The sequence below is a fragment of the Dermacentor andersoni genome, chromosome 5 (assembly GCF_023375885.2).
Source record: "Dermacentor andersoni chromosome 5, qqDerAnde1_hic_scaffold, whole genome shotgun sequence".
Lineage (NCBI taxonomy): Eukaryota > Metazoa > Arthropoda > Arachnida > Ixodida > Ixodidae > Dermacentor > Dermacentor andersoni.
The window spans coordinates 195,401,345-195,414,060 of NC_092818.1; the positions used below are offsets into that span (position 1 = coordinate 195,401,345).

Below are 12,716 nucleotides of genomic sequence, written 5' to 3' on the forward strand. Positions count from 1 at the left end.
ACACGACTACTTGCTCGGCGTCCACATGTCTTGACGAAAAGGGCTGAGCTGCGTTGTCGCTTAAATGCAAACGCTTGGCTCGCAGATTTTCCCTGTATAATTAGGCCCTCATGCGATTGTAATGACCTAAAGCTGCAGTACATATTAAGTAGATATCTTTTATTTGAAAGAAAAAATTGACTCGACACAGCAATCAGTCAAATCCAACAATCCTAGATATACTTCAATGATATTGGCGGTTATATTGCAGACAAGAAATTCACCTGTTGATATTGATACCCTTCTCAGCTTCACCAGCTGATATTAAATCAGAGTGTCGAATCTAAAAAGAAATAATAACGGTTCGTTTTGGGTTCGAGTTCAACGCGCTCCTGTGTCGTTCGTGTTCAGAGAAATAAAGATTTATAGCGGTTCGCAAACCCGTTGGTAACATTGAACCGGTTTGCAAACTGGTTCAGTGCAGTCGATTCTATTCTGCCCCGTGGCGATATGCTGCATAGTACTATCGACTTGTATTAAGAAGAGGTAAATAGCGTGGGATAATTCTTGCATCAGCGTAAGGTCTGCATAGCTTGCACACACGTTACTGTGATAACAGCAGAGTCAGTTAAATGTCGTTTTACTTCATGTTTTCACCACATTGATGTTGCGGGAGACCCCCCCCAATGCGATATCATATTAAATAAATGACAAATTCAAACTTCTAGTCTGTAGAAAAGCAAGAAACGAGCAGTTGACATTGCGCTGAGTTCGTTGCATTTTTAGAAGTAGCTACCGCTGATTCTTCTGAACGATGCATAGAGTTCCCTGCAACGCCCTAGAGGGAAATCTGGCGCTGCAATCGTTGAGCCAGCATGGGAATGATGGGAAGTACAGGGATTTGTCTGATCTTCATGTTTATGGATTCGTTTATTACGCTTTATATGCCTTCATTGTCGTAAATTTCTGGACAAGCCTTACTTTCCGAAATGCAGAAGACGCTGCGATCACGCACAATCGCTACTATAATTGCAATGGTTCAGCTTGTCGAGCTGGACAAATCGAAACGCGCCAAGCCTCTCAAGGCACTGGCTTGCCGGCGATAAATTCATAAGGGCGTTATATGTCGCTTGTCGACGCATGCATCCGTGGCGTAATGGTTTCAATATTGGGCTTGTGGTAGAGGTTGTGTGCTCGAATCCTGCCATCGGACAATTTCAATATTGTTTATTTAATTATTTATTACGCGGTGCATTGTTGAAACTGACGAGCTTACAAACTCACGAATCCGTCTGAAGGCAGATGCAAATCCATATACTTCCCATAATTCCCATGCTGCAGCTCCCGTAGACACTAGCGCTAGAGTTCCCTCAAGTAGTTATTGTACGAAACTCTATGGAACGATGAACAAGGACGACTTGTGCTAAACCATACGTCAATCTTTCTTGAGCATCTGCAAGGGGCGCGTAATCTTGCGCTGGCTAAGGGCGGACGAAAGTCAAAAGCACAGGGCGGCAAAATAAACGCCTCACCCAGACTCACTCAAAAAGTATATTCTTTTCTCTTTTTTTACTTTTTTTGTTTAGGTATTACTGGGAACGAAATTCCACTCCACCGCGCTCACTTGGACAGTTCGACTCACCAGACTCAGACTCAGTCAGGTCTACTTGGGCTACAGGCTCTCGCAAACTCAAGCTTTCTCGTGCATTGAACACATTCCCAATTAAAATAGCTTCATACGAGACTAATGTATCGCACATGCAGAGGGATTACAAGCGCCAAACGGTTTTAAAAAGTCATGCACAAGATGGATTGTGGTAGTAGTAATGCTGTAGCAGCAGGTGGAGTAAGCCTGGCATGCTTAGCCGGCAATTGTTCTCCCTGAGCGTACAATGTTGGCAGTACTGGATGTATTTCCACTAGGTATAAATAACATGTACTAAAGGGATATATTAAATAAATATGGTAATATTTTTATTTGTGTGTTTGTGCATGCAATACACACTTGCGTGTATGTGCGCTCTTGTAGTTCAAAATAGACCTCGGTCCTTTCCAGCATTGTGCGGCATGAAGGACCACCTCGTAAACAAGAGTGACTAAAATTGTGCACAGAAAACGACTCTAGGTAATGCCACTTTTTAACTACGATCCAGGATGGCAGCGCAGAAAGTGGGGATCACGGCTTTTCTTTTTTAGTTGTCGGACACAGCGCTAGGCGCTGATAATTTCCTTAGTCCTGATCGGGCCACAGTGTAGCTTTGTCTACGACGCTACGGGCCATAAGTGCAGATGCTCAGTTCTAACAGTGTCACTGCGGACGTACATATTTACTCTCAATCGCACTGAACGCGTGCCCCAAACATGGAGGAAGGGAAAAGACTAGAAGGGTACGTCACGTGACGATCTCGAAGGATATTCATAAATATATAAAGGAAGGCTCACGGTAAATTTTCCCTTCTAACGTGATACGCAAGCGTAACGAGGTTCGATTCTGAAGAAGGTGCCACTAAGAGTTACCGTGTACTAAATAGTGTATGTAACATACCCGGTAATTGTGTAGGAGCTACTCCCCAACAGTCAACGCGCAAATAGGCCCCAGAGAGACAGTGATGGTGCGGCGTCAGAGGAGGCTCGCTTGCCTACAGACGAGCTTCTTGGCATCATACTGCCTTCTAGCTTTTTTCCCGTCCTCGATGGCACGAAAGCGCCCGCGTGAAAGCTACATTGCCGACGTTGAATCGAACTACGATTCATGAGAGCGCTACTGAAAGTCCAGCTAACCTCGTTGTTCTCGAAGGTTGCGCTGGACACTGTAGCACTTGGACAGTCCGGTCGCGTCGCCGAAGCAACAGGCGTACCACTCATGATAGAAAGTGGCGCAAGCATAGATGCGCGACACGGCCAGCAAACGAGCAGTGCTACGATATCAGTCGTCAGCGGCGGTGAACGACTGCCATCATCACCACTTCCGCACGAAAGCAAAAGCGCAGTACAGACAAAGCAGTGGAGGGGTCGAGGGAACTCTAAATGAGCAAGTGAGCCGACCGAACCTATAGAAAACTCGGAGACGTCGATATCGCTCACTTCAACACTACAGCCCACAGCTCTGTAGCATCACGCTTTGTCTGACGTTGGCCGCAATGGTGAAAGGGAAAATTTACACAGCACAGGCTACTCGCATGTGAGCGCATGTTCCGCGCTTCGCAGTGAGCCTTCCTCTACTTCCCTTCCAAACCTGTCTCCGGAGACGCGACCAGTGGGCACACGCGAAGTAAGGAGATACACGAAGCGTGTCACCATGGAGGAGGAGGAAGAGGAATGAACATTTTATTGATGAGGGGAAAAAAATGGCGGAAGGGAGCGGTGCGGTGCCAACTTGCGTTGCCGGTGCTGCGATAAGGACAGGCGTAAAGCCGACGGTGCGCGGCTCGCGTACAGGAGGTATAGACCGTCTCGTGTGGGTGTACGGGAGTGGCAGGGAGTCGGAAGACAACGCGAACGACGATTGCGTATTCCCGTGCTTGATCTTTTCTACTTTTGTGCACTCGTGTGATGTAGGCGGCGCGCTCTCATAAATGAGGCGTTAAAGTCACCGCCGTCGAGGCAAATTGAGCAGTGTTCTTTTTAAGTTAACAGTGTTTAGCGCAAAGAAACGCACGGCACGAGAGAAGGCACACAGGACACAGTGCTGTGTCCTGTGTGCCTTCTCTCCTGTCATGCGTTTCTTCGGGCTAAAAACTATTCCCACCAGTGTGTTTTGTTGAACTTCTTTTTAAGGTTCGCAAAATAAATAGAACTCAGACTCGTTCACAAGAAAGAGAGAGAGAGATAAAGAGGAAAGGCAGGGAGGTTAACCAGATATCAGTCTCCCGTTTGCTACCCTACACTGGGGATGGGAGATATGGGTTAGGAAGAGGACAGAGAGGATAGAAAACGTTAAAAAAACACGCACACAAGAGGCGTTCCAGTTAAAGACGTTCACTAAGGCCGGTAGATCGTAAAAAGCGCAAAAGTGCTTGCACGGCCTTATGTGACGGTAGGTCCTTTCTATGGCGTAAAATTCTTTTTTTTCCGATAGTGGTTGGTCGTCCAGCTGGTCATGTTCGTGGCGAAGGCATTCCCTCTGGGGACTGTGCTGCGGGCAGCCGCACAAAATATGCTCGATCGATTCTTCATAGCCGCAGTGGTCACAGGTTGCGGTGTCGGTCATCCCTATGCGGAATGCATAGGCTTTGGTAAAGGCAACGCCCAACCACAGTCGATATAAAAGCGTGGCGTCTCCACGGCGAAGCTGTGATGGCGCTCGAAGACCTAATATTGGATCAAGTGAGTACAGTCGCGTATTTCTTTAATGTGGCTCATTCCATTGCGACGCGGTGCACTGCCGAGCAGGTAGGCGGAGCTTCCGTGCTGCGTCAGTTCTAGAAAGTGGAATTGGGACGTGGTGCTCCTCAGTATGGGCTGGGCGGGCAGCTTGATCCGCCCGTTCATTGCCGATAATCCCGCAGTGACTTGGAAGCCACTGGAAGGTTATTTTATGGCCTGCATCACTTATATGGTGTAACGTCTCTGTAATATGAAATATTAGTTGTTCGTGCGGTCCGCGTCGTAAAGGTGACAGTAGAGACTGCAGTGCCGCCTTCGAATCGCAGAATATCGTCCACTTGCGTGGCGGTTCATCAACAATGTAATGAAGGGCAGTGAAGAGCGCTGAGAGCTCTGCTGCCGTCGAAGTTGCCGCGTGGGTCGTCTTAAATTTGATTGTTGTAGCTTTCGCTGGTATGACGATTGCCGCCGCGGAGCTGTTTGGAAGGACAGATCCATCACTGTAAATATGCGTAGAGTCACAGTAGTTCTCGAGCAAATACAGTAGCGTGAGCTGTTTAAGGGCTGGTGATGATAGATCAGCTTTTTTCGAGATGCCAGGTATGGTGAGGTTGATTTTTGGCTGAGCGAGGCACCATGGAGGAATCGAAGGTCTCGCAGCCGGAGTGAAACAAGCTGGCGATGATTCATCATATGCGGTTATTGTTTGCCTGAAACATGTGTGTGGCCTGTCCGCTGGTAGAGAGGCTAAGTGGTGACGAGGAGTCCTGGCTAGATGCCTTATACGGGTCCTGAGCACTTCAATTTCAATATGGGTCTTGACAAGGTGGTCTCTAGCGATTACTATCGTAGCCACTGTTGAAGCACTCTGAGGCAGGCCTAGACAAATCCGGAGCGCTTGAGTCTGAAGACTTTGTATTGTGCGTAGATTCGTTTTACCTATGTTGGTTATTGCTGGCAAGCTGTAGCGCAGAAATCCTAGAAAAATCACTCTGTACAGTTGTAATATGGCACTTGTTGACATTCGTTCACAAAATATATTTTTTGCTTGGGGCCTCACTCGGGACTCATTCTCATCAAAGTTCTACTAAACCGGCCTCACTCGGAGTCACTCATCAAAATTCTACTCAGTCGGGCCTTAGTCGGACTCAGACTCAACAAACTTCTACTCAGCCAGGCTCAGACTCAGACTCGCGGTTTGGTCTGTGTCTGAGTGAGGCGACTCGGGAGTGAGTTTGCCGACCTATGGTCGAAAGCATTCACATTGTGCCACACGAATAATTGCTACAACTCGAAGAGCGTTGTACTCTGCTTTACTAAGGATCAAACGTGCATTGAACCATGGCACGTACAAAAAGCAGATTTCGCAGGCGGTTTACAGCCGTGGTTAAACACGTTGGCGGGCTAGTTGGTTAGAATCCATGGTAGTGTGTATAAGCGCGACTGGACGAGGACGAAGAAAGAAACAGATACACAGACACAGCGCTTGCCGTGATCACCGCTTACTGAGAAGGCGACGGCATTCCTTAGCCAACGTAGTGTTATGGTTACAATAAGTCATGCAAATGAACTTGGCGATATCCCTTCTCAAGGACATAGTCATTTCCGCTCTGGATGTTGACCTAATTTATCTAGTTTTACTAACAGACCTGATGGCCGAATTGGAAGCGTCACCAGAAATGTTGATTCCGCAGAACCCCCGAAACAAAATTTTGGCCGTGGAGCACAATTGGCATGGCCGCCTCCAGAAGCGCAAGCGCCTCTGCAGAGGTGGCCGTAGTTACCAGCACATACCCATCGTCTATCCCCATTATCGCACAAATCGCAACTTGCGAGTCGTAATAATCAGCTAGTAGGGTGCGCGCGCCGGTTGAAGAAGCATAGTCATTCGAACAATCATGCAAACTATGGAGCACCAGCTGTCGCCTTAAACGCTTGAACCATTTCGTGCTGAAGCGGTAATCGTTATTTGTGTGTGTGTGTTCTGGTGCGGTGCCCCCCCCCCCCCCCCCCCCTGTTTCAGGCGCTCTCCAGAAATATCGGTTCAGGTTCAGGTTCGGTCGACACCCTGATGTTACTGAGTTGTGCAGGCAAGAGACGCGTGACGCTGTCTCTCTGGGCAATCATAGATTGAGCAAAGTTTTGTTTGCGCTCTACATTGTTTTATGAAGGCGCTGTCGGGGAGTTAAACAGGGCTGTTTATTACACCATTTTCCTTACAGCGCTAGTTGCAAAAGTTTTCTTATTCTCTCTTATGCAGCGTCCTTCGCAAATAAAGTCCTCAATAAAGATGAAATTATTTTACGTTATAGCTGCATTCCACTCGTGACTGTATGATCGACAAGCCAGATGCTTCACATTTGTTCCACAAGATCTCCGCATCGAGTTGAGTTGAGTGGTTGTAGGCTACTGGTGGGATTAGCCTTGCAGTGGCTGCCGGCAATTGCTCCACCGTAGCGACACTTAAAATAAATAAAACTCAAATGAGACACAGACCTCACAACTACAAATAGTCACTCCTAAGGTCACCATGTGGAGGCCAAATCCGTGTCTTGCAGGTAATTTAAAAAAAGACGAGAAACCTCCTTCCTACACAACTGGTTCCCGCGCGGGAAAGGAATGTCCTGAAGAGAACTGTGGTAAATTCCTGTCTTATTGAGAGACCCGAATAACGCACTCCTTTCCGCGTTATACAGAGTACAGCACATAAGGTAATGTTCTATGTCACCGCATACACCACACGTAGAACATAATGAAGACAACGCCAGGCCAGTCTTATACATCCACGCGTGCAGCAAAAGTATTTGGTGTTTAGAATACTTTGTGTATTAGCGCTATGCGTCAGGGTGTTAGAAGTAGTCCGAGGAAATTTAGAAAATTTCCATAACTTTCGTGAGGGCCACCTCTAGAGCATTATGTAACTCACATAATGCAGTGGCAAGTGCACCGCTCTCCATCCCGGAAGGTACGCATAGATGCGCCGCCACACGATTCAGTTCGCCGGTTTACGTTACGTAAGGGTGAAGGCGAACTTCCTTCAATATCGGCGTCCCCCTGGAACCATCTTTCGGAGCGCCAATGCACAGAGGACGCGTGCTGTGCGTTTTAAGGGCGGAGCTTGTGCTGAATTCCTAGGTTGTCACCGACTGCAGACAAATTAATATGATTAGTGTGAAGACGTCACGAAGAAAGACCTGTGACTTGTTGATTGTACACATGTCAAGTCTGCAGAAAATAATAATATGACACATGGACCTTCCGAAATTTTGTGATGTCAGCAAGGATTTCAGTAAAGCTGGTGGCGGTGTTGTGTATGGTAGCGAAAGCGGGAAAAGAAATCATGCAGTTTTCCTCTCTTTTTTTTTTGCAGTCTCGCTCTCTATACATAGAACAGCTGGTGTAAGGGTATAGCCGGTCCCTTGACAGAGGACACCAAGATCTGCACTTAACGTTGTCAGTGGTAAAGAGATGTCGATCTACGGGAAGATTTGTTTACGAAATACTGCGAAACGATAGCACTTAGCTTACTGATACACTTGCCCTGTAAATACGTCGAGCTCGTGTGAATTCTGATGTATCGGCCAATAATATTGAAGTCATTCTTACATCCCTAGGGACTCAGTAAATTTTCGGTCAACGTTCAAGAATTAAGGCCATATTCAAATGAGCGGGTTATCCAACGTAGGCTGCCGATTCCACGTCAGCAGCGATGAGCTGGACGCTCTACCTTCTTGGCTTGAACCCGGACAAGCAGGCCAAACTGCAGAAGGAGCTGGATGACGCCTTAGGACGGGGCATTGAGGCCGATATCACCACAAGCGATCTCAAGCAGCTTCCTTACCTCGAGTGCTGCATCAAGGCGAGTTTCTAGAAAAACCCCAAGAATTTGCAACCTCTTGGACTGAGAAATATAAATCGAGGAATGCTGTATCGGTCATTACTTGCAAGATAAAAAGTTTGGTAAGTCAGAAAATGGAAACGTGTGATGGAAATGTACATCGTAACTTCCCAGTGTTAATTTTTACGAAACAATGTTCTTACTACTCATGAGCAATTTGCATCCGGGAGATGCATAAGCATCAGACTTGACATTAGAGATAGCTATTCATGCTCTGTCGATATGTAACTTTCAGGGTCCGCTGAGGGTAGCATTTTAACTTAACGAGAATACGGGCGAAGCCTGTTTGAGTAACGGACTTATACTATAGCAGCAAAATGGCAGCAAAATAGAGTATCTTGACCCTACAAAATGATTAGATTATTTGGTTTTTCTGAACATTATTTGATTAGCCGTGAGAATGCTTACGGAAGCAATGTTTGTTGTAAATATTGAGCCGTAATCGCATTTTGTGGTCTTTTCTAACCTCCTTTTGGCTGGAAATGTTCGACAGCCTTTATGACTGCTAGTTGAATGTGTCCGCTGCTTCGTTTAAATGCTAAAAACTTAAAGTCTAAAGTACAAAGAGCAACTCTACTGCACAAGACTGGGGACATCTTGACTAAACTGAATAGTAAATAAAGTGCGCGAACGATCAATAGTATCAAGAAAACTTTAATGATTCAATAAACTTGGTGCTGGACTAGTTGGTGATGCATTCTTTAAAACTGATGGTAGCGCTAAAAGCGGCGAACACGCGGTGAAAAGACGACACGACGACGAGGGAACGCTACTGACAACTGGTTTATTTTTGAAAAGGGTTCAATATTTAATAAAATCATAACACATGCGCACAACCGAACTGCGCCAGCTTTCATTAACAAATAATGATATCGTAATAGCGCAAGCAGTCACGGGAAGTGAAATGATAAAACACCCAAGCCGCAAGAAGTGAAACACATGAACAATTGATGAAAAGCCATATATAAAACGGTTTTTCAAATCTCTCCAGAAGCGTGCGCTCAGCCGAGTACAAATGTATCGAAACATCGGTGATGCACAGACCCGCCTTTTTTTTTTATTGAAATGGATATTAGGAGTGGTTGGCGTTGTTATGGTGGCACCGGCTACTCCTTGTCACTTGGCAAAGGAAACGCATTCCACATACAAAAAAGGCGGGTCCAACAGTACATGAGCCGCAAAGCTTTGTGCATTTGTGAACTAATGCACAAAACTTTGCGACTCGTGCACTGTTGGACCCGCCTTTTTTTGTATGTGGAATGCTTCCAGCAAAACTCTAGCTTTAGCGCTTGCACTTCTGCCAAGAACTTTTGCTTGTTTGAACCGTGGCACGCACTCGCAAACCATCACATGCGAAACTAAATTCGCAAACTTGTTTCGTTTTGTTAAGTTTTGAGAATGTTCCCTTAAGCGGTCATTGAGGCAACGCCCCGTCTGCACGATATAGCACTTGCCGCAGGACAGGGGAAGAAAGTATACCACTCCTAGGGCACACCTGACGAAGGCATCTTCATGCTGCTTTTTGCAACCGCGCTACCTTCACCGCAGATGCGGGGGCACAGCTTCACCAACGTGTTTGGCGCAGAAAAAACAAGCGGCACGTTGTGCCTGCTGGCCACTTCTTTGAGGTTGTGTGAAACCTTATGAATGTAAGGCATCACTTCAGGTTTGGTCTTGACGCATTCAGGTGCAGCATTCATTCATCGGGGACCAAATTTCTTGAGGAGGGTTTCAGCGACTGCTACAAGGACTGAGCAAGGGAAGCCTGCGGCCAAAAGCCTGCGAACCTGATTGTCAAAACTAAAAAGCATATCGTGTGGGCACGACTTTTGAAGCGCCGATTCCATGCAGAGCGATGCAATTGCTCTTTTCGCGGTCTTTGAATGAGGCGATTCAGAGGGCAAAAGCTCTTTCTTTGCGCGCGGGAATTACGCCCAACAGGTGTGTCCCTTAGTTATCCTCAGCCTGAAGTCTAAAAAACGTATCTCGCCAATTTGCGGGAGTTCATGGGTAAAAGCCAGGCCTTTACCATGGTCGTTAAAGGTACTTAAGACCTGTCGTACAGAATCTTCAAAAGAGGTGTCATTACGAGCTTTTAAAATGATAAAAAAACCATCGATATATCTAAAAACCTTTCAAACCGGGCCTCCAATAAAATCTCGATCCAAAATGCGATCAACATGAGCTAAAGAGATGTCGCACAAGATAGGTGCAACGTCTTTTCACCGCGTGTTCGTCCCTTTTAGCGCTACCATCAGTTTTAAAGAAAACCTTAATGAATACATCTCAAGAATACAAGTTTGTCCTTAATAGCACGTGATGATATGAACTGCATTTTTTTAGTACCAAGATTTATTTTTATCCAAGATATGCCCAAATATGCATAGGAAAAAAATATTTGAAAATGCAACTCAAAGGGTATTTTATTCTAATGTGCTTATTCGGGTTCCTGTCGTTACATGCAGGAGTCACTCCGTCTCTGTCCGCCGTTTCCTTTGATCGGCCGGGAACTGGACGAGGAACTCGTTATTGGTAGGTGTAATCCTTACGCAATAGCCTATCATGCATGAACAGCGCAACTCTTTTTTTTTTTACAAAATGCATATCGTGCAAGTGCTGAAAGCAACTTATATCTCTTCTTTGGGCATCTGCTCTTCTTCAAGGTCGCTAACTTGAGGTCAATGAACACCAGCGTTCTAACGAATTAGTATCAAATCATTCATGATACCCGGCTTATTTCCTAAAAAGCTGGAAGCTGTTCACCAGCTTCGTGTTTTCTTTTTCTTCTTCCTTTAGAATGCAGGTTGTAGTGATTAGCGCTTGTGTGCCTATATTCCACTTCTTGCGTGTCACGCTTCTTACGCTCTATTTACATTAAGATGTTATGCCACATATGGACCCAGTCTTTATATTGACATAATTACTTTTTAAAACACAAGGCCCTTCTTTATTTTCGTTCACAATCTTTCGTTATTGTTCTTGCTACATTACCAGGGTGCATTTTGTTTTGCTGCCAAAAAGGGCTTTGCTCCACCCGGAAATGATGTCACTGGTTGGTCAGACAGCGTGTCGGTCATATCATTGTGGCCCGCTTATGTTGTACTGTGAATAGCGAGGCTTCAAACTAACTACCTCAGGTTCTCGCCAAGACGCTCAAAAGAAGATAATCGCAGAAAGAAAGCAATATTGCTGAAATGGGGATAATATATTTTCCTCGTTTCTTCACGCAGACGGTTATACCGTGCCGGCCGGAACGACGTGCATGATCAACATTCACAGCCTGCACAGGAATAAGGAGCAATTCGCGGACCCCGAGAACTACATTCCCGAGCGTTTCCACCCGGAAAACTGCAAGAATATGCACCCGTTCAGCTTCATTCCTTTCTCGAGCGGCGTCAGAGTTTGCCTGGGTAAGCTGGACGACTGCGAATTTCGTCATAATCAGATTTCATGTGGGCAAAGCTCGACACTGCTAGTCATTCATGAGGCGCAACCTTTATGCCAATCCCGTAGACGCTCTCATTATTAGGCCCTCGTCCCCCATCTCAGCCTACCCCTATTCATATCCCCAATTCCTATTTTCACGTGCTGCAGCATGAAATCGGTTATGTGCATGTGAGCAGAATTGTCCGCTTCCAAGGGGAGTTCCACAGCTGCTCTTGGGCGGTGGTGAATGCCAGCGTGCGATGACATGCTCGGTATTAAACGTTAGTCAAATAAAATCCAGAATCTCAACTTATTGCTTTGAAACGTAATTATCATTTACTATAAAATAAAAGTTGCCTTGCGTATATCTCATTCGAATAGATAACATATTTGAACTTTTTTTAGACGGTAGTCGCGTCGCGTTTTATACTGGCTCCACGTTGGAGATATCAGCTACCATTTTGTACGACTTCTAACGATCGGCCAGCCGGAATAGTGACCTTCCAGCCTATCCTACTCCGCTGCGACGAATCGCTTCGTGAAGTCAACAGTGCGTCCCCTTCGGACAGGCGTTGGTCCTGTGCTCTTCCTTGTCCGTCTGTTTTTTGGCGCTGTTTAAAATGAATGAGCCGTACAAACTCCGGCACCAGTAAGGCGAAACACGTTTGGCGGACCGAGTATTGTTTGTTGGTTCACTGTCGCCTTCGCGGACCGATGGGAGCAAGAAAGCTCCTGGAAAATGGTGTTAAAATGCATTTCCTCACGGATCCCGGTAACCACCACGGTCGCTTGACAAACGCTCCAGCTAACTGCGGAGTCACTCCAGGAACCAAGACGCGTCAGCTTGAGTCAAGCGTGACAACCCCTGTCTACGAAGCTCCCCTTCTCTCTGCGTGTTCAGTGAAAAAATGTGCGGCAGTGATTGTGCGAACCCTCGCCTTCAGCATTCTACGACTTTGGACGATCCGGTCGGACGAAGGTTGGACAGTTTCGGCAGTTTCCCTGGCCTAGGGATCTAGGGAGGACAGAGGGGGTTTTAGCGAACTTTTTCGGCTCCTCGGTGCGCTTATATATATATATATATATA

The 12,716-nt window shown here is 46.3% G+C and overlaps 1 protein-coding gene across 1 annotated transcript in view; it reads left to right on the plus strand.

Annotated features, from left to right (window-relative positions):
- LOC126531806 (cytochrome P450 4V2-like) overlaps nucleotides 1-12,716 on the plus strand; it is a 46,284-nt gene that overhangs the window by 27,059 nt on the left and 6,509 nt on the right. Inside the window, exons 8-10 of the mRNA XM_050179534.3 lie at nucleotides 7,991-8,164; nucleotides 10,669-10,735; nucleotides 11,434-11,613. Of these exons, the coding sequence (XP_050035491.1) occupies nucleotides 7,991-8,164; nucleotides 10,669-10,735; nucleotides 11,434-11,613 (421 nt within the window). The remainder of the gene's footprint in view (nucleotides 1-7,990; nucleotides 8,165-10,668; nucleotides 10,736-11,433; nucleotides 11,614-12,716) is intronic.